The sequence below is a fragment of the Convolutriloba macropyga genome, chromosome 9 (assembly GCF_964194025.1).
Source record: "Convolutriloba macropyga chromosome 9, txConMacr16.3, whole genome shotgun sequence".
Taxonomy (NCBI): domain Eukaryota; kingdom Metazoa; phylum Xenacoelomorpha; order Acoela; family Convolutidae; genus Convolutriloba; species Convolutriloba macropyga.
This window is the reverse complement of record NC_134476.1, coordinates 37,565,712-37,588,162: the sequence shown is the minus strand read 5'-3', so window position 1 is coordinate 37,588,162 and position 22,451 is coordinate 37,565,712. Positions and strand designations below refer to the sequence as shown.

General features: G+C 36.7%; 2 protein-coding genes across 2 annotated transcripts in view; both read left to right on the top strand.

Moving 5' to 3' along the window:
- LOC142345766 (thimet oligopeptidase-like) overlaps positions 1 to 22,451 on the top strand; it is a 112,677-nt gene that overhangs the window by 29,876 nt on the left and 60,350 nt on the right. The gene's annotated exons all lie outside the window — the stretch shown is intronic.
- LOC142345369 (uncharacterized) lies at positions 3,109 to 6,372 on the top strand. The gene is made up of 2 exons (XM_075397401.1): positions 3,109 to 3,403; positions 6,014 to 6,372. The coding sequence occupies exons 1-2, from the start codon at positions 3,269 to 3,271 to the stop codon at positions 6,236 to 6,238; spliced, it is 360 nt and encodes a 119-aa protein (XP_075253516.1). The 5' UTR covers positions 3,109 to 3,268; the 3' UTR covers positions 6,239 to 6,372.

Below are 22,451 nucleotides of genomic sequence, written 5' to 3'. Positions count from 1 at the left end.
AAGTTGTCTAAGTGGATGACCTAAGGGGTGGAGCTAACTTTGTTATGAATTTGCTTATGTAAAGTACTGATCCAAGGAGTTTGAGTGTGGTTGGTGTTGGAATGGCTAAAATAGCTGCAGTTTTATTTTTTAGTGGTGATATAGGAATTTTGATGAATTTGAATCCAAGCCAATTGATTTAGGTCTTAGCAAAATCACATTCTTAGGGATTGAGGTGCAGATTTAGTTCATCTAATTTTGTGAGACATTTGAGGATTTAATTGATATGATCAGCTTCTGATCCAGTACTGATTGTTATGATATCGTCTGGAAAACAATATGAGCTTTGAAAGCTTACAAGTGTTTTGCAGTGTCTTTGTGTATTTTTAGTTGGCTATATGCGTATTTGAGGTCAATGGTTAAAAAATTCCCGTTAACCGTTGTGTGTGTTTGTTAGCTGTTATAAGATTGAATCTATTAACATTTCTATGTCATAACTTGATATTTATTTTTGTCGAAATAACTGGATAATTTTTTAAATATTCCCTTCTTTTTGTAATTGGCCTAATTCAACATAAACTCTAGGTTGTAATTTAATTGGGACGCGACGACTTTTTCGATGGTTTGCTGTAAGGTTTTGATCATATTTTGATTTAATGGCATGTGTCTTTTATGGACCGATTCTTGAAACAAGATTGGGAAATTGCGACGCGATACCTTGTTTTATTTTGCATTTAGAATTAACAATATTGATAAAACATTTACCCTTTTTACTTGTTGCTGCACCACTTCCAGACACAGACTGCTGAAAATGTCCCTTCCGATGATGAGTTTGTGTCCATCCTCTACAACTGTAAGGCATGCGTCCTTACCTATCCAATCGTTGTAGATTACAGTGGTTGCAGTTTTGCCCAGGACTTTGATCGGTTCATTTGAAAATATTTTGAGATGTTTTTCACTTTTTGATGTGATCTATCGTTCATTTAGGGTACTATTTAGGGTTTTGATAGCCAACGTTTTTGTGATTTTGCTACACACTCTTCCAAAGACAATCACAAAATTTGCGGTTATTTTTCCGGGTTGAAGTTTTGCATTAAGTGATTTGAGTTGATTTGTGCCGTCACTTGGAATAGCAGCAACCTAGTCATCAGAATCACTGTCGTAGTTGGAGTCATATTCTTGATCGCATAGCTGTTTATAGCTGGTTTTGTAGTTCACAGATTCTTCATCATCACCTTCGCTAGTTGAGTTGATTAGGTTGACATTCGTTTGTTGAGACTGCGATGCTTGAGATTGTGATTTCTTTTGGCTTTCTGCACTTTATTAGCAAAATGACCAAAAATTCCACAATTCTTGCATTTCTTTTTTGTGGGACATTTATGACGGTGAATGTGACTCCGGCGTTGGCCACAAATTGCGCAATCAATAGCTTATTGGTAGGTTTTGCGGGAGAGTCGGAGAGCGAGTGAAGTCTTTCCGATGTTGTTGGTAGCTCGTGGTGCGATTGCGGCTTTGGTGATGTTGACTATGTATACTGATTGAGCGTTTGTGTAAAAATTTTAATTGATCTCTGGCTGATTTTGAGCTCCCATCTCCATGTGAATAGCTACTTCAATTGCTTTTGTTGGTGACAAGGTTTCATTAAGAAACTCTTTTTTTGGTATCGAATCCCAGCATATTCAAATTTAAAGTATCTCGAATTAGTGCTGTTTTCTCATATCCCAAGCTACTTTTTTCTGGCTGTTCTTTGAGTCTACCATAGAAATCTTCTGCAGGTTCTCTTTTTTGCAGTCACAAGTTGTTTTCCGTGTTTTTATGAAAGACACCTCCATCACGCGCCAAAGTTCTTCCATTGATTCTTTTTCAATGAGGAAATGCGGGTGCTTGCTTTTGAAAATCCTACGGCCCTCTGTTCCAATAAAGATGTCGAGTAGTGAGGTTGCTTTATTGGTCGCAATGCTGCAAAGGTTTATCGCTGCACAAAATGCCAATTTTGTCAATCTTTTTACATCTGTTTTGCCATGTCTACTTCATTTGTTTGTTGCGGATCTTTCTGTCGCGTTCAGTTGCCTGATTGTGATTCTCCACTGGTTTTTCAAACGCAAGTTCGGTTAGATATAAGAACTGTGACAACCGTAGGTGATCCGCTGAGATCCATCTTCAATCCGATTCCTTCTTTTGCCAACCATTTCAATTTCCATTGTTGCGTCCATTTCTCCCATGAAAGGAGGTGTGATGATTGCTTTTTCCCAGAAAGCGTCAAAATTCCGGGGGGTTTTTTGTGCATCAGTTGCTGACTGCGCCATGTTATGCTCCTTAGCTGAGTATTAAGTCAATGGAGTGACAATTCAACACTGCTTGTTTAAATTGGGCAATTGCGGTGCGATTGCCTAACTTTCGAGATTGAGTAAGAATTTCACTTTTGAAAATCGTTATTCGCCATGCTTATGGCTACTTTACTTGTTGAGCTTAGATTTGAAAAGCAGTTGACCAAGTAAAATTACAACTGAATGGTTTGAGAGCAAATAATAGGATGAGAATGAGGTTTAAGCAAAATTAGGATTACAGTGAGTTAGAAGAGAAGGTAAGTTATTCATACACAAGAAAGGAAGATAGAATTGTTTATTCACGTTAATAGACAATTTCCTGTCGGGAGCCTGAAAAAAGGTTGATTACACTCAAATGACTAATGAAATGGATTTAATGAAATGAACTAAATAAATTGCCCTTGAAAATGGGAAAACTAAAACATGAACGAAATACGGTAATGGACATTTTAATGACAAATATCCAGTTCGCTTGACAAGGTGAACAGACAAATATCAAGTTTAACATGAGAGTAAATAAATTTGGTACCAAAGGGTACCTTATAAACCAAGCCCCATTTAGCGGTAACGCTAACGTATAACCCCCCCCCCCCCCCCAAAAAAAAACCCTAGATATACAATAACGTGGCTATAACTTTTTTGGGAGCCGGGGGGAGGGGGGCTATTATCAGAAAGAACCGAAAAGTGGAAATGCGGCAAGAATTTGACTGTGTACAAGATACGTGCTGATCTGCAAACCAAATGAGAAAGAATTGCGTCTTACGACTGCAAAACGGCGTTCTGTTTACTGTTCAATAACAGCGCTGATAGCAATTCTCTTCATTTCTGATGCAACTTATCGTTATTATAGAACGGACAGTGATTGCGATTTATCTCCTGGACTAAGAGACAATTTCAACCCCACTCAACGATTTTCTAGTTTTATATTCTTCACAGTTATTTTCACTCTGGTTCCAGCTGGAATGTCGTGCTTCATGTATGTGCGAATAATATCAACGTTGCTTACTGGCCGAAGCAAGAAGATTGGGCGTAATCTGAGCTTGTCAGTTGCTTTCAGTTTGGGTTGTGTTATTTGGATTTGGACCTCATTGGTTAAGGTTATTACTCATCATTTTTCTTCACAGTTCTTAAAGCGATCAAACTCATTTAAAAAGATGCAAAGCATCTTGAGAGAAATAATTTTTACACAAAACGTGCAGATGAGCATTCTCGCGATTCTTTAGACTGTTATATCCGCAAATTTGGCCGCTTTTTTTGCAAACTATTTGTAGACGTTTTTCGTCCGGTCCGATTACGCCGGTCAATTTGAGCCGGTCCAAAGCATGGGATCGAGCAAAATCAGAATGGAAAACTGGAATCGCAAAAAAAACGTACTGACAGAAGTCTGAGAGTAGCAATATCAGAAATAACCAAGTGTCTGTCAATAAACAACCAAATGATTAAAATCAGAATCCACGCACGAATGGTAAAAGCAGAACTTGATCTTGTCGGATAACAAAGATTAATCCGTTTTGGATATTTGGATATGTATTGGCGTTACAAACCGAATCATTTGTTGAGGGGATCTCAGCAGGCGGAACTACTGTAACCATCATCTCTTACGTGAAAGACTAGTTTGCAAAAAGTAACAAAAGTTACACCAGCTGGTCTTAAGCTCTCGCACTTGGGCATATCTTATATCCCATTCTCTTGGTCCTTCTTTTTCTCAAGGCTTCAGATTTTTAACCAAGAATAACTTGAACTAGTAGGGGTTTCTGGATCAGCCATGTCCAGTTTATCTGATCCACAATTTACGTCAGGCTATTCTCTCTCAGCCTGCATTGGAATAATTGAATTAAAAATTGATTTTATAGCGTTTTTCCCTAATAAAATTTTATCAAAATCCATTCAACGGTATCTATCTGTGACCATTTTAACGCTTTAAATCCTCTTAATTCTATTTAATTCTGCTGAAAAAAACTTTTGAAATAGATTTAAATTGAGCTACGAAAACTCCATTAAACAGAATACTATCTATTTTTACTAACGTTTCTCCGCTCAGTCAAAACCGTTAGTTTTAAATTTAAATTAACATTTCTTGCATTTTTAAAGTCTTCAGCTTACCATCAGTTTCAGTCCATCCGCTCCAAGCAGTATCTTCGCAACAGCAAGTCTATCGGCTTGAACCTGGACAGAAAAAATTGTAAAGCCAAAAAAATGTAAATTCATAGCCAAATATGTTGAATGTTGAATTGAAATTACAAACCTCAGTAAAAAACGAAATGATGCGCAGTTGTGATGTGTTTTAGCAGTTGTGTTTTCGCACAGTTTAGCTGAATTATGATTGGCTAAAAATCGTTTGCAAGATAACAAGACAACTCTTAAATAAATTTAGTTCCTTTTGAACCCATTTAAAAATTTGAAATCCATTTATTTAAAATCCGTTAAAATTTTTGCTTACTATCTTAGCTGCAAGTTTCTTTAAATATACCCCATACATTGTCAAAAAAATTCAGCCACAGGAAATATCCATTAAATCCATTGCTTTTTTAAGTTCTCCGACCAGGGAATCTTCTAACACTTTTCAAACAAGATTGCCGATGAAACAAAAAACGGATGCTGGCGATTGAAAAGCTCAAAATTGAACTTTCTTAAGATCAAAGTAAAATGATAGATACATTCATTATGATCAATTCAACTGAAAGAAAACCTTGAAGTCTATAATCTGAGTTGGTTGTCGTACGGTGGGCACAAACAGTATCGACAAAATTTTGGATATACTAGTCTTTTTTAGATTCTGATCCATCAACTACCAAACTTTAGTGTGAAAACTTACAAATTTTGCTGACTGCTCTAAAAGTTAACATCAAGAAAAGCACCATAATTTTCCTATGAGTATAAACTGGTCAAATAGGCTAACTCCTGGCTAGTGAAAAATGCGCAGGAAAACAATAAATCAGCTAAAGTTTTTCGTTCTGTTTTTGGCAGTTTCATTTCGGAATTTGCTCAGCGTAGTTTTATCGTAGAAAAAAACAGATATTCTAAGTTCATTATAGATATTCTAATCACAAAATTTTCAATATTTTACGGTATCTTTTGCTGATCTTTTAATCGATACTAGTAATGTGCGTCAGTCTATGTTTTGATAAAAAAGACCTTTACATTTTTATCGGAGTTCAAAACCCTCCAAATCTTGTATTTTGAATTTGCTTGGTACCATAGCTCAAAGAGCCAAAACTTTGTTACAAAAATTCGATATTGTACATTTTATTTTGTAAACCGATAAATCAAGACAAATACTTCGCGTCAATAGGAAAGCTCTTGGGTAATGTTGGCGACTAAAATATATCCCAGAAAAAAAATTGTATCCCAGAAAAAAACAGGAAAAAAGGAGTTATCGTGTTGTTTTGTTATTTTCTTTGTGAAGTTTATTTGCAGATAGCTTAAAAATGTGATCTACTGTCTCAATTTAGTGTCATTGGTGACTTGATTTCGTTTCAATTACAAAGGCATTGAAAAAAGGCAGACTTCAAACGGAAAAGTGCGAGAACGGAAAAGATCCCAAAATTCAACTAGTTAATTTACAATGAATAATGAGTAACACATTCTGTGCCTATGTAATACATGTCATCAACGAAAAAATCAAAAGATATTTTTGGTGTAGGATTTAATGTGACTTTAAAAACTGATCGCGTAATAGTGAAAAACGCGTTACTCATTTTGTTCAGGTCACCTTCAGAGCGTTTCTTCACTTCTACGTGCTACACATCCCCACTACGGAGTACCAGAGCTCAATAATGGTCACATATCCCTTCTTTGTCACTCTTCTCAACGTATTCCCCAGCTTCATCGCTATCTGCAACCCATTTCTTCTCATCATTGTCCTCAAGTCATTCAGAGAGCCCTTCCTCAAGGCTGTCAGAGGGATTCTTAGAGTGATCATGAGACGATAGATTGATGAAAAACCCTATACCAGAAAAACTGAAATGCAATTCGTAGAACTGACTTGATACAGAGTTGCAGTCTTTCTCAATTGTAGACCTCTCAGCTTAGTGCAAATGGAACCCACAGATACCCCTCTCCTCAATTACCAGAGACGTGCCATAATGAGAGGGCGCAATAATTTCATTAAGGGGCTATAATGGGAAAATCACAAAATTGTTCTGATGGGCCGTTTTTATCTAATTTCATTCCCAAAACTTTCTCCTACTCCATTTTTCAAACCCTTGGAAAAAAATTAACATTTAAAGAATGCGATTGATGATGAAACCTTAAAAATATACTGGGCAGGGGCAATTTTGACTAAAATTACACGGCCCGGTTAAGGCCTTTTCATGGCAAATTAGGGTCGACCACAGACTTTTTTCATAAACACTTAAGTAGAGCAAGGACTTTTCATGGGTCAAGGATTTGATATTTTTAGATTAGTATAAACTATTTTTATTTTCTGAGCAGGGACAAGCATCCACGTGGAACAACGAACAAGCATTGCAAAACTTAGAAAACTGTTGGAATTTTGCTAAAAACTTTTTTTTATCTTCTCCTCCTCCTTTTTATATTATTAATAGCTACACAGCGATAGCTGGGGCTATTATTAATAGCCGCACAACGATATCTGGGGCTATTATTGACATTCTGGTATTTTACGACTCGAAGAGAAGTATTGGTTTTCATAAGGTTTTTTGTTACCAGAAGTACTATTCGTTTAGACGGCTTTTTGACCTAAAATCGAAAGAGAGCAAAATTGCGGTGTGCACTAATTTTTTTGAGCGATCAAAGTTTTTTGATCATGTGCTTCGATCAGTGAATGACTTTTCGACTTTAAAAAGTGTTTTTGAGAGAGAGGTGATTACAGATAACGTTTTCTGATTATCGTTTTTTCATCCATTTGACTCAAATTTTTTGCTTGTATTTTTTGTATAAATAGATTTTGACCAATGCTGCATTTATATGTAGCTCGCCGCTGAATTTGATACCACTAAGTTTTTGAGAGCCTTTTAACATCTTTTAATTGCAAAATAAGCACATATTTCTCTTATTTTTTGCTGGGATTTTTTTATTGATACTTTATTTTTGGATCTTTGAAAGGACCTTTTTTTTTAGAAAATGAGTACATTTGGCAACGTCCTCTCGACAATTTATACATAAGGCAATTAATTATAGCATTACTCATTTTTGTTTATAGAAATTTAGAAATACTAATTCGTTTTGTGCAATTTTTGTCCACCTGTCTCAGTTTTTTGCAAGTTTTTTGGTCTTAGTTGGTTTAGTTTTGCTGTCTTAGAAATTCTGTGAAAAATTTGTTTCATACGCGCATTTTTAACAATTTTTCTGCGACAATTTTTTGTTTTAGTTGGTTTAGTTTTAGTTGGTTTAGTTTTGGCGTCATCTTAGAAATTCAAGGAAAAATTTGTTTCATAAGGCAGTTTTAACAATTTTTTCTAGGACAATTTTTTTTGCAAAACCTAATAGAGTTCCAAACCTTTAAACTGTTACAATTCTTTATGTTGAAACAAGTTATTGGGACTGTCATTTTCCGAGCCATACACGCTGAGTGAAATTTGTTGTTTTTCTACTTCCTTGTCCTAATTGATTTTTAACTTTCCAAATTTACAAAGTACTCTTCGTCCATCTTGCCTTTGTTTTCAAATTATAAAAACTTAAGCGTGTATCATTCTAGTTTTCTCCTCAGACCTAGAATGTCCTTCCACAGGTTTTTTATTCGTTAAAAAACTTTATTGTCACATTTTTTTGCTAGATTTTTTAAAAATTTTTTCCTGATTTGCAATTGATTTTAAATATAGTGCACCGCCTATGCTTTGCTTGGTTTAGTTTTTGACTACTCTTTAGTTTTTGTTAGCTTTTTGTGGCTAGGTTATCATTAAACTATGTTTCTGTTTGAGTATCAATGTGTTCCTTTTGTTTTTTCAATATTAATAAAACTTTACAATATATTGAATTCACCTTGCCTGTTATCTCTAACAAAAGGTAATATATCCTCTTTCGTTGCTCCTAATTCTCAAGTGCTGTAACACCAAACAAAATTAGTTAGTTTTTTAGTCCTCCTAATTTTCGTTTTCTTTTTTTGAGGACAAATTTTTTTTCTAAAGTTGAAACCTGCTTTATGCTGTCCAACTGGGCCTTGTAGATTGCAGAGGTAATTGTGGAGCGCAAACTTTTTTTTCCAAACAATATCATGAGTTACTTTGTGACATTTTTTAGCCAGTCAGTTTTATTGAGCCTATCAATTTTTTTGCTTTCTAAGAGTTTGGTTCAAACTTTAACGCTACCAGATGAAAAAAGTTTGCAGTATCAAGATATCTCACTAAGTGTCTTCTGTCATTTTTATGTGTTAAGATTCAAGTCTTTGAGTCTTTTCTTTTTGCCTCGAATGACTTACTTGTTTTTATGTCAGCAAGTTTCAATGAAGTCAATGCTCAAATCTTTCTCGTTATCAAGTGTAAACTGTTTATCAAATATTTTCAACAAAGCTGGTGAAGTAACGAATAACTGTTTTAAGACAAAAGATAAAGGTTTCGACTGTAGTTGGGGTTTTGTTGCTGAAGTTCCGACATTTCGAGTTGCTTCCGGAACTCTTCCAGCCGTGTTTTTGTATTTCGTCGTCAAGATTTTTGTTACGACCATATGACGTTACCAAATTCAAATCTGCTTATGGTTCATTCATTCATGCAATTTCAAATGAATTGCGCGCGTGGCGTAATTTTTTTTCTTAGTGAAGTTTTTTGTTCACTTGCGTGATGAAATTTCTAGTCACACGTGACTTACTTCGTTCTAAAAAATCAATTCTTCAATGTGAATTTGACCTTTCTTAATTTTAATCCAAAGAAATGAGGTCAAATGAATGTGAGCCGCACTAATTGATGATTTTTTGAGAGCAGCTTCTAGAAGCAGCAATAAGTTTGACATATACTGATCAAAATGTAACAGCTGAAGATTGAAAAAAAAGATGTTTTGTCTCTTACATTTACTATCTTTTCAAGACTGCAAGTCTACAAAGCTATTGCGACTGATTTCCGGGTTTTGTTTTTGTTTTCCTCTTCCTTTTCTGATTAAAGTTTTTCCATACTTTTCTCTATTTTTTTCTTTTCCTGTTCTTTTTTCATTTTTTTTCTCTTCTTTTTTTCAATTATTGTAATGTGTATACGGCTACCCCCAGAACATAGGGAAAAAATAATAAAATTTCCAAAAAATTTTCAAATTTTGCCTTTTTTCAATTTTTTTAGAAAGAATAATCAAATTTCACTGATTGTTACCTTTTTTATTTTTTTATAAAAAGCAATCTAACTACTGTAGAATTTAAATTTACATTTCTAATCTCTAATACTTTCATCATTAAATAGATCTATGGCTATTTTATATTGCTGTTCCCACATCATGTTTAGTTTAAAAGAAACAAAAAAACATTCTTGTAAAGATAATTTTATCAAGAAAGTTTAACATATAACAAAATAGTTTGTTTTTAGGTCTAAATTACGATAGGTTACCAAAAGATAGTTTCCCAAGATCTTTTACCATAATACTCAAATTTTTTGTTACTTTTCTATTATAATTCTCTGAGCTAATAGTAATTGATTAATACTAATACCATTATCCATTACTTTCTTTAAAATTTAATTATATTGTTCACAATTATAATTGGCTCCATGCATCCTTTTAACATGTGTTGTAATGTTACTTCTAGAAGTTTGTGAAGAACAATATTTACAACTACTTCTTTCATGGTTTACATGTACTTTTAATTTTTTCGAAATGTGCTATAGCTTTAATACTGTAACATTTATTACTTGTTTTAGTATTTTCTACATTGATTTCATCATTGTCATTGGCATTGTCATTGTCATTATTGTTATATACTGTTATACCGGAAAGTGGGTTCGAGTCCAGAGGGTTCGAGTACATGCAATATTCTCCACGAGAGCACTGACTGATACACCCAGAAAAGAAAAATTATGTGCAATCTATGCTCAAACTTGACAGAATTATGTAAGATGATTGGTAAATAGCTTTGGCAATTTAGAAAACTCACTGCCATTTTCCTCAACAAATTTTTGATTTGAATGGATAGAGAATATCCTCCAAATTGGTTGCATACAATGCAAAACTTTATTAAAAAAAAGGTAGCGGGTGGTTTTGTAACATATCAACGCCGCTTATCGCTAATCTTGCTTAATTTGTGCCAATGTTCCCTGGACCGGGTATCAGATAAACCACAGTTGTAATTTCGATGGCTTTAGTTATGGGGGCCGCGCTTAATAGAGTTTTTCATTTTTGCTGAAGAAACAAATTCAGCTCTGAATAAAGCCAACATAAGCCATTTTACACATACGACTGTGTATTCCTTTGAAAATTTTCATGTCAATCCTACGGGGAATGCCAGATTTGCAATATTCGTTTGATTTTTAACATGATTAACAACAATTCATTATGTCAATTTTGCGTGGAAGACGTGACGTTTTTCTGTTGCCATCTTCAAACAAGCAACGGTTGAGTAATTGACAAGCATGACAAAAAGATCTTTGTATCAATTAAGCTTTAAAACTGCCAAAATCATTTGAAGCTCCTTGTTTTTCTCTGATTAAAATTGACACACAGTGCGCATAGAAGCAAAACTCTTCTTCAGTATATTGTTACTGTGTATTGTATTGAACTTTTTTCTTGAGCAGGAAATTGTTACATGTCTTGTGTCTGCGCTGCTTTTCAAATGTTGACACTCCCAGTTTTTTAATTTGACTTCAGAGAAAAAAATTAGCTAAACGTAACATATGTTTAAGTTTAAATGTTTTGCAAAACATGACTTAGAGATATATATTTGCCTTCCACTTGTTTCTATATCGGATTGAACTGATATACACAAACTCAATATGCTGCGACTAGAGTATTCTTTAAACCACGACTATCAGTCAAACGCAAAGCAAATAGCATTAGATGAAAGGAAAAAGATGAAGGTGATATCAACTCAAATCACCAGAACTGTTGAGCCCGGCGAAGAGGTTACAATTTATTATGGCGACCACTATTTTGCTGACTCTAACACAAAATGTAAATGTAAAAAAGTTACCCAGAGCGGGCGACAGCGATCAAATTTGAACATCATTATCCAAATAAGGGCATATTTGAATTTAAGACACCATCAGCTGTAATTCGAGTTACTGAAATACTTGACCGGACAGATGCTACTTCGATCCCAATTGCAGCCCTAGTTACATCAATTTCACCTCGAGGTACTGAATTACCTGATCTAATTTGATCCCAACATTCTCTCTACAATAGAATGGTTGACGATGTTGTCACCAATGTTAGCGCCAAGGCACACAATACTGAGGTGGGAGGCGGAAGCCCCTGAACGTTTGAGCTCCAAAAAATAACCATCTGAACCTGGCGGCACAGCAGAACCCGGGTCGAATGTCCTCCCTAAAATCTCCCGAATGAATTGACATACAGTCCGGATAGAAGCAAAACTCTTCTTCAGTATATTGTTACTGTGTATTGTATTGAACTTTTTTCTTGAGCAGGAAATTGTTCCATGTCTTGTGTCTACCCGTACTGAGCCTCCAGAGACCAACAGGCCTGATTCAGAAAAAAATCAGGCAAGGTCCCGGGCCTGATTCAGAGTCTGATCATGTCAAATACAAGGCTGCTAAAAGAACACTCCAGAGTTGATCTCTGAGCTTTCTATTGACAGAGAAAAATCAATACTTGGGGGTCTCTGCCCAGAGAAATCCCAAGTCTTGGGTCTCTCTGACAAGAGAAGGTCCAAGTCTTTGGTCACTCTGTGCAGAGTACAACCAAGACTTGGTGACCTCTTGGCAGGCAAGACGCAAGACTTGGGATTTCTCTTGGCAGAAAGGATCCAAGACTTGATTTTTTTGGACAGAGGGTTAGAATGGTGCATTTTCTAGGTTCATGGGCACCTTTAACATAAGTTTGAGTACCCTAAAGTACAAATAAAGCACCAATTATGATTATAAATGCTATTTAAACTATGTTCGTGGCTCTTGGTAAAGTATGGTCACATTTTCAAGGCCGAGGAGGTCCTTAAAAATACAAATTCAATACTCAGTGTTGAAGAAAAATGAAGAGCTATAGCTAAAAAAACCATTACAATACCAAACATTACAAATATACATAAAACAACATCTCAAAGCAAAAAAAATTGAATTGGATTTTAAGGCTATAGGGGAACTTCGATTTGTAGTAACGCTTGATATGAACCACTCCTTGACTAGCTTGAAAAACATATATTTTAAAAATACATTTTGCAGAAAAACGAAAAAACCATTTGAAAATCTAACTTTTTTCCTTTGTCACCAATGTTAGCGCCGAGGCACACAATATTGAGGTGGGAGGCGTTGCAACCTAGGAGTGGGCTGCAGTGGGCGGCAATGGGAGGACTTTTTTGAGGAATTACTCCCCTAAAATGCCATGTAAGAGAGGGCTGCAGTGAGAGGACTTTTAAGGAATTACCTCCCCAGAATAAAATTGCCATTTAACAATGGACTGCAACAGGCTGTAATGGGAGGACTTTTGAGGAATTACTCCACTGACTAAAATGCCATGTAACAGTGGGCTGCAATGAGAGGACTTTTGAAATACCTCCCCTGACCAAAAATTGCTATGTAAGAGTGAGCTGCAATGGGAGCACTTTTGAGGAATTAACTCCCCTGTATAAAATTATCAGGTAAAAGTGGGCTGCAATGGGCTGCAACGGGAGGAAAAAGAAAAAATGGTGTAAGAGTGAGGGGGTAATTTGTTCAGAGGAGGTAAAATGATGTAAGAGTTGATCTGCCAAGGAGTCAAAATGATGTAAGAGTTGGGCTGCAATGGGAAGACTTTTGGAGAATTATCTCCCCTGACTAAAATTGCCATGTAAGAGTGGGCTTCAATGGGCAGCAACGGAGGACTTTTGAGGAATTACCAATCCCCTGACTAAAATTGCCATGTAAGAGTGGGCTGCAATGGGAGGACTTTTGAGGAATTACCTCCCCTGACTAAAATTGCCTTGTAAGAGGTGCATTGGAAGGAAAAAGGTAAAATGGTGTAAGAGTAAGGGGGTATTTGTTCAGAGGGGTTAAAAAACTGAAGAGCTGGGCTGCCAAGGGGGTAAAAAGGTGCAAGAGTGAGGGGGTAATTTGTTCAGAGGGGGTAAATTGAACTAAGAGTTGATCTGCAAAAGGGGGTAAATTATTGTAAGAGTGAGGGGTTAGTTCGTTCAGAGAGGGTAATATGAAATAAGAGTTGGGCTGCAAGGGGGTAAAGTGGTGTATGGGTGGGGGGATAATTTGTTCGGAGAGGTTAAATTGATGTGAGAGTTGAGCTGCCAAAGGGGATAGAAAGGTGTAAGAGTGAGAGGGTAAGTTGTTCAGAGGGGGTAAAACGAACTAAAAGTTGAGCTGCAAGGGGGTAAAATGGTGTAAGAGTGAGGTGATATTTGTTCAGAGGGGTACAATGAGGTAAGAGCTGGGCTGCCAAGGGGGTAAAATGTTGTAAAATTGAGGGGTTATAATGTCCAGGGGGAATAAAATGAATTAAGAGTTGAGCTGCTAAGGGGGTAAAATGGTGTAAGAGTGAGAGGGTAATTTGTTCAAAGAGTGTAAAATGAGGTAAAGATTGAGCTGCCAGGGGGGTAAAAGGCTTAAAAATGATGGGAATGTGTTAAGAGGGAGTAAGATGATGTAAGAGTTGATCTGTTAAATGGGATAAAATGATGTAAGAGTGAGGGAATATTTGTTCAGAGGGGGTAAACTGATGTAAGTGTTGAGCTACCAAGGGGTAAAATGGTGAAAGGGTGATGGGGTAACATAGGGGTCAAATGAATAAAGAGTTGAACTTCCAAAAGTGATAAAATGATTCAAGAGTGAGGTACTTGTTCAGAGAGGGTAAAATGGAGTGAGAGCTGAGCTGTCAGTGGGAGTAAAATGGTTTAAGAGTGAGTGGGTAGTTTTTTCAGAGGAGTTAAAATAAGGTAAGATGTGAGCTGCCAAGGGGGTAAAGTGGTGTTAGAGTTGGGGGTTATTTGTTCAGAGGGGGTAAAATGAGCTGAAAGCTGGGCTGCCAGGGAGGGGGGGGTGGTAAAATGATGTGAGAGTTTGGTGGTAACTTGTTGAGAGATGGCTTTTCTGACAAGTTTTATTCATATATATAATATATATATATATATATATATATATATATATATATATAGTCCGTGAAGAGTTGGACAAGCTTTGATGGCCTGGAGCCTAAAGAGAACCAGCTGAAGCTACAGAGGTTGTGGGTACATCAGGCGTTACATTAGAGAGGAGGGTCTGGTTATATTCGTCGGTAGGCGAAAAAGCTTCCCATACTCTTGCAGCACCTTCCCTGAGTTTAGTAAGACCATCACATAGTGTCTCGTTTCTGTCTTGTCCTGGTGCGCTGTTTGATTTAAACGTGCTTGGCAGAGTTGTGGATCTTTCTCTTTTTTCACTACATGTACGTTGATGTCACTCTTCTCATTGCTATTGGGTTGAACTTTTTGGTGAGGAGGGACTTTGGTGCTATCTCACTGAGCGAGACCTTGACGAATCGAGCGATGGATTTCTCTTTGTGAATATGGACTGTCGGGAATATATACAAGGGCTCCAATCCTGTCTCCTTACGGAAGGCCGAAAATATCTTCTCGCACCACGGGACTTGAGGCACGGTGAGCTCAAACTAGACTGCGAATTGCGCTCTTGTCTTTTGCTCCGTTGAGTATACCGGGTCACCGCCTCGCACTGATGGCCACTGTTTATATTTCAAATTAAGAATTGGTCCAGGTCGGATACCGGACAAGGAATGAAAGTAGAAAAACACAAAACCCAGGAAATTCAGGAAGTTATATGAATAATAATCAAAGGTCGGACTATCCAGGTGGTCCGTGACACACTTCAACATCTGTGCACACTCTTCTGCCGACGGGGTCTCTTCCTTTCTTCTTCTTATTCATTAACAGCACTTGATCTATTTTCATTTGGTGACGGTAGTCACTCGAAATTTCGCTCAGTACGTCCACCCAAATATCGTAGGGAAGTCTCATCTGCTTTTGATTGCGTTTTATGTACCTGAGGTACTTCTTTAGTACAACTATGAATAAAACCATCGAACTGGCCTTGTAATTCCCATTGTTTTTGATCTCTTCGATAAATTTTCCTGCTTCCTCGTGCCTCTTGAATTGGTTGGTCGTCACCCACAGGCGATTGAGATGGTGCCGGAAGGTCTTTGTGACGCGCTTATGTACAGCGTCCGTGCTATTATTTTTTCGGCTGGCTTTTTTGACCTGGTCCCGCACAAAGTATTTAAGGAGTACTCCCCCATTGACCTTCGGTTCTCGGAGTTGAGATAATTCGTCTCGGATAAGTTCCGGCATCTCTCAGGGCTCCTCTGGGTTATTGATCCTGATAACGTCGTTGTCGAAATGATCACGGAGGCCGTTGATAGCCTTTCGGTTCCTTGCATCCCCCTTCTTCTTATGGTCCATTGAATTGATAAAACGCCTCAAGCACAGACTGCAATCATATACCGGGTCTTTGCACGATCCGGAACGATTAAAATGCCTTCGGCAGTCCAAGAGATAAAGCCTGACACTTCGCGTCATGCTCTAGTGGGACTTCTGGTAATGGTGGGCCATGTCGGCCAATTTTTTTCCGCATACATAGCACCGGGACTTCTTGCTCACACAATGAACTCGCGGACTATCCAACTGTTGGATTTCGTCAAGGTCAGAAGCCTCTGATATCGGGTCGGTTAAAATAAAGTCAGTAACGAAATCTGACCTCACCAAATAAAAACTTACTGTACATCAGAGGGCCATACGGGGTTTGTTGTGCACTTGTCTGGCTGTCTAGTTGGCTGACCTTGTCCTCCTCATTATTTCCACAATTCTTCTTCTTCTTCTTCTTGGGTGGTGGACCTCTTTCGTTTGGTAGTCGAAGCAGACGTGCTGGTACCAACAACTTGCGACTTCGAACCAATATAATCGTGGGTTTGCATTACAACTTCATGGCCGGAAGGCTCCGGCTTAAACTTGCAATTTGAATCGTTCATAGAACAACAATTAAAACAACACTGAAATTTGAAATATGTATTGCAGAGAAGGAATTACTAAAAGTTACCCAGAGAGAGAGGAGCCTGCTGCTAATTGGCAAAACCCTGCAAAACCTGAATTCCCAATAGGACTGATCTTAAAACAAGGAAACAGATGATATAATGGACAAGGTGTACAACACACTAACAAAAAAATGGTTTTCGCACATCGAAAACTGATTCAGATCCTACTTTTCACGGTATGAAATGTCGAAAACAGAAAAATCCCGACTACAAAGGTTTCTGCTATACTAGAAGGGATTTCCGAAACAGTGTGTATTAAAAAAACTTTTTCTGATCGATAGAGACCAAGACTGTCATACGAACTTCCGGTTCCGTTCACATATTCATATCCGTTTTTTTAACATGGATGGTACACCTATAAATTTTACCCGCGAGGATAGGCGACTACCGGAATTATCCTAGCAGCGCCGTAAAACCTCTAAGTAGCAGCTGCAGCAGCAGCAGCAGTAGTAGTAGTAGTAGTAGTAGTAGTAGTAGTAGTAGTAGTAATAGTATTAGTAGTAGTAGTAGTAGTAGTAGTTGTAGTATTAGAAGTAGTAGTAGTAGTAGTAGTAGTAGTAGTAGTAGTAGTGGTAGTAGTAGTAGTAGTAGTAGTAGTAGCAGTAGTAGTAGTAGTTGTAGTAGTAGTAGTTGTAGTAGTAGTAGCAGTAGTAGTAGTAGTAGTAGTAGTAGCAGTAGTAGTAGTAGTAATAGTACTGAGCGCAAGGCCATTTTGCAGTAAGAAAAAAAATTAATCTCAGGCCATTTGGGAAATTACTTACATGTAAAATTGATTTTAAAATGGACATCGCAATAAAATTTTGTCTAGATGCCAAAATGAAATTTTTTTGCCCAGAAAGGAAAAAGGGGAACTTTTTGGGCCCATTGAGCAAAAAAAATTCTGATTCCCGAAGTTTTTTTGGAAAAGTAGTAATATGATTATTTTGGCCTCAAACAAAACAATTTTGGTGAAATCACCGTTTTACAATTTCTGATTTCAAATGGCATCAAATTTATTTGGTAGTAGTATTTTTTTTTTGATTTTTCAATATTGACAATTTTTTTAAATTTTTAGTCCAATAGAGCCAAAATTAGTTTTCTGAGGTAGATATATGCTAGTTAATGTGAATAATGTACTCTTATGTAAAGTTTTGGCCGCAGCAATGTATCCGCTTAACGTCGTTTTGGGGCCCAAAAACAAATTCTGAGAAATGGTTTGTCGCTATTGCACAGTAGTGACAGCAAAGTTGACGTCAATTTTTCTATCAGATTTGTCAAATGTTGAATTTTACGATGCAAAAGGACTGTTATCAGGGAATCAAGAATCCAATATTACAAGTTCATTACGTTAGATTAAAAGATTCATTATGCTAGGATTAAAAGATTAACAACCATAGACAATTAGTGGATATATATATATATATATATATATATATATATATATATATATTAAATGGTTGTTATATTAAGTTGATATATATATATATATATAAATATATATATATATATACTTATATATTTATGTATATATATATATATATATATATATATATATATATATATATATATATTTTTATTATAATAAACATATTATATTCAAAAGTATGTTTGTAGATAGTAAATGGAAGGTTCAAAATTGCCATGACTGATAACATATACAAAACATGAAATAAGTGTCACATATATCGGCTTTCTGTGTGCAGATCATAATGTTGAATTAATGCTAGATAGTGGAGAGAATAGCCCAGATGCATCAATTTTTTCTAACTTGATACACCTTGTCTTATGAATTTTGATGTACGAACCTAGAATATGTAAAAATTTCTTCGCTTAACATATAAAACAATGTAATGAGTAAAATGTACGCCCAACATGAGGCTCGAATCCACAACCCTGGTCTTAAAAGTCCCATGCTCTGAGCTGCCCGTAGTTCGGCATATCAGGATCTAATCTATTGATTATAAAAATTTGCTTAGTGAGCTTAGTAGCCTGTTACTCGTTACATAGTATCGTGCTTATAACAAAACATAATTAGTAACGGGGGCGTAAAACAATTAGGGGGTTTTAAAACTAAGGTAGAGCTCTTTTCATCATCAACTTCGACTATTCATTTCAATTCAACTGCGTGCAAATTTTTTACAATGCTCTTGTTTTCCAACGCTCTGCGAAGGTGGTGTGGGTTTTGGGGAAATAAACAGGCTGGTTACTAAGAAAACTTTGCCATTATTTCTGTCGCATATTCAAATTTTGGTTGCCATTGAATTGTAAATATTGACTGACCTCTAAATTTTAAATACTATATAAAGTAAAGTAGAGAAGAAGCAAGCTGGTTGTATAACTAGTTAGGTGTCCAACAAATTATATCTCAATTTACTAAAAAAGGACATGTGAAATTTTAAAAAGAGGCTTGTTGAAACACTAATGTGGGGGCCAAAAGATCCCCTATAGCAATCAATAGGGGTTGGTCAAAAGAGAATAGATCCGAATACTTGTTTCCATTAAGACAACGTGACATTGTCACCTGACCTTGACCCTTGGTGGCGTGCTTCAAGTGCGAGTGGAGGATCCTTATAAAGTTTTTTACGGGGTCGACTGCCCGGAGTTTGCAGCTGAAGTGTGAGACCACAGAAGCTGCCTAACCCGCGGCCCCCCATTTGAATGAAAAGACACCCATTATATTTGCCCATTCCCCGTCCGATGATCTAGATTGTGGGAAGTGAAAAAAACTGAGAGTTTTGAGAATTACTGAAAAACATGGAAGTTACCATTATTTTAACTGAGAATTTTCAAACTACCATTGTTACGCACAAAATACCACTCGGCAAAAGGAATGTTGCTGTATTGCATAATGCTGATTGAGCGCGGTTCATGTTTATGCAAATATGAATAAACTGAACTAAAGAGACGCCAAATAAATTTGCTATCAAAATGTTTTGTTTTTTTTTACTACTTGAACATCATGAATTAGATGTTTTGCAGTTGATTAAATGTTTAAAGTTTGATTCAATTCAATGTCAATGAATCAGATAACATAATGTTTCGCTGAATGTGTTCTACGGTAATTGAATTGAGATCTACCATATACGGCAATATCTATGCAATTGAGTCTTAATTTAATCCGATTAGAGTCTTTCTTATCTGAATGAAAGGTGAACAGATTCTTTGTTTCTTTGGCGTGACTACGCATGCACAACGCAATAAATGAGCATGTGCTAGAATGTTTAAACAAGCTTCGCTGCTGACTTCCTAACTCTAACCTTCAAACATTAGAGCAAATACATATGGAAGCATTAGGGGACTTACTAATATAATCAGTGATTAATATTCGTTCGTGTATGCTACACTTGTCATAAATGGGACAGTAGCTTTAAGCAAACTACCTCAACGGATCCCAGCAAACCAGTCGGCGTGACACTCCTGCTGAAAATTAACAATTTGTCCTTTGAATTCAGTTAATTTTCAAAATGCCAGCTCGGGACTCTTTTTCTTGTTTCTAATCCTACTTGGTAAGACCATTTTGTTAGAATATAACTTCTAAACTTGTATTATTTCTTCTAATATGTTATTCTAATATCTTATTTCTATGATTTTAAATCTAAACTTCTATGATTTTAATTGTATAAAAAATTTTCTCAGCTCCCTTCTCTAAAATTTATTATATTTCGTTGAGACTAGTCATAATATCATTACGTGCTTTTCTCTAAAATCTGGCGGAAAAAGAATTGTGAATTTCAGGAGTGAGAACATCAAAAAAAAATTTCATTTTGTGCATTAAAATATTATAAATTTTTATCATTTTAAGTATTTTTATTTTCTATCAATTTAGAAGATATAAAAAAGGTTTCTCAGCTCCCTTCCCCAAAAATTATTCTATTTTATTGAAATTTGTCACGATTATACTATGTGTTGTTCTTTAAAATCTGGCGGAAAATTTTTGTGAATTTCATAAGTCACACTATCAAAAAACGGATTTTGTAATGTGCATAAATTCTTTATTGGAAAGTTGGATTTAACGTAATTACAAAATCATATAAGTCAATCCAATAAATTGACTCGAGGGGCTCTTCTTTCCACAGCTATCCGTCCTCTTTGGAGAAGCACAGCAGTGGGAACAACCTTCACCCGCACCAACACTCCCAACTGACTCTTATTTCAAACTTGTAAATAAATAAAATAGAGCGCTATCGTCGTTTCAAGCCTTATTAATGTATCTAAGAGCAAACTTAATAACAATACGTCTTAGTATAATAACCATAACCACAAGACACGTCAACCGCGACAGTGGTCTAGTGGTATAACTCTCGGTTAGGGCGCAAGAGGTCGCGGGTTCAATCCCCGACTCTCGCCAGCTCCTATTGCATCTACTGTTTCAATCAAAGAACTCGAGTAAGTTTTCGTCAAACCTCGAAATGACTGATCTTATTTAGAGCTTGCGGCGCAGATGAATGATTTGACTTAGTCACAGATTTTGCGGCGCGAATGCAGCCAGTATGCAACAAATCCGATAGTAAAATATTAAGTACTTTTAACTCAAAAATATATTTAGTTGCCTTAAACAAGCTAGAAAAAAATAGTTATTTCGCAGATAAGGTCAAAAAATTAGAAAAAAGTTGAAAAAATTTTATGGAAAGGAACATCTCAATGCCAATTGAAAATAATTAATCTCAAAAGCCTTTTGAAATTTACTACTACGGGGTTTACTAACAATTGTAAAACGGATTTTTGACAAAAATAAAAATTTTCAAGTGGCCTTAGATAGTTGAATTTTTTTTCATTTGGCCTTGCTAACAAGTAGTAGTAGTAATAGTAGTAGTAGTAGTAGTAGTAGTAGTAGAAGTAGTAGTAGTAGTAGTAGTAGTAGTAGTAGTAGTAGTAGTAGTAGTAGTAGTAGTAGTAGTAGTAGTAGTAGTAGTAGTAGTAGTAGTAGTAGTAGTAGTAGTAGTAGTAGTAGTAGTAGTAGTAGTAGTAGTAGTAGTAGTAGTAGTAGTAGTAGTAGTAGTAGTAGTAGTAGTAGTAGTAGTAGTAGTAGTAGTAGTAGTAGTAGTAGTAGTAGTAGTAGTAGTAGTAGTAGTAGTAGTAGTAGTAGTAGTAGTAGTAGTAGTAGTAGTAGTAGTAGTAGTAGTAGTAGTAGTAGTAGTGACTTATTCACGCAGTGACTTTTTCACGCGTGACTTATTCACGCAGGAGGTCAAGTTACATCTTGATAAGAGCGGCGATTTCGAGAGTACAGAGCAGTCTTGGGACAATTTTCGAAAAGCCCTGAACCAAGCAGCAGTGAAATGCCTCCTGCCGGACAAGCGAGTGAACAAACCTTGGATTTCTCCAGATTCTCTGGAACTTATCCGGAAACGAGCTGATCTGCAGTTGAAGAAACACAGCAGCGCGGTGGCGTTGTTAGAGTTCACAAACTGCTGTAAGGAAGTCAGAAAAGCTCTACGTGCAGACAAACGGGCATGGCTTGAACGCAAAGGCCAAGAAGTACAAAGCTTTGCGGACAGAGGCAACCTGAAGGAGGTTTTTGGGGCATCACAGCAGATTTGCCGAAACTGGAGTCCCCAGTTGACCAAATTAGTTTCAAGCACTGGCGTCAACTTACGGACGAAAGAGGAACGACTTGAACGCTGGACGGAACATTTTAGTCAACTCCTGAATCCCTCAACATCCAGTTGCAGTACGAGATTGGATCCCGAAGAAGCAGCTGAAAGCTTGTCGATTGACCTGAGCCCAATTCGATTTGAAGAAGTGCTTGAAGCTGTCCGCAGGTTGAAGAATGGCAAGGCAAGTGGACCCGATAACATTTCCTGTGAGATGTTGAAAGCACACAAGGGTATTGTCGAGTGGCTCTGGGACATCATAGATAAGTGTTGGTCGACGGAAGTTCTGCCCGATGACTGGAAGGTAGCAGAAATTGTCCCATTATACAAGAGTAAAGGAAAGAGGTCAGAGTGTTCGAACCACCGAGGGATCTCTCTATTGTCAGTACCAGGCAAAGTGTTCGCTTCCGTTATTCTCAATCGATGCAAAGATTCAGTGGATCGCGTCTTAAGGGAAGAGCAGTGC

Bases quoted from the DNA above. Each gene is read 5' to 3' on its own strand.
- LOC142345369 (XM_075397401.1), top strand. From the start codon at position 3,269: ATGTCGTGCTTCATGTATGTGCGAATAATATCAACGTTGCTTACTGGC. The intron at 3,404-6,013 runs GTTATTACTCAT...CATTTTGTTCAG, and splicing joins TTTGGACCTCATTGGTTAAG to GTCACCTTCAGAGCGTTTCT.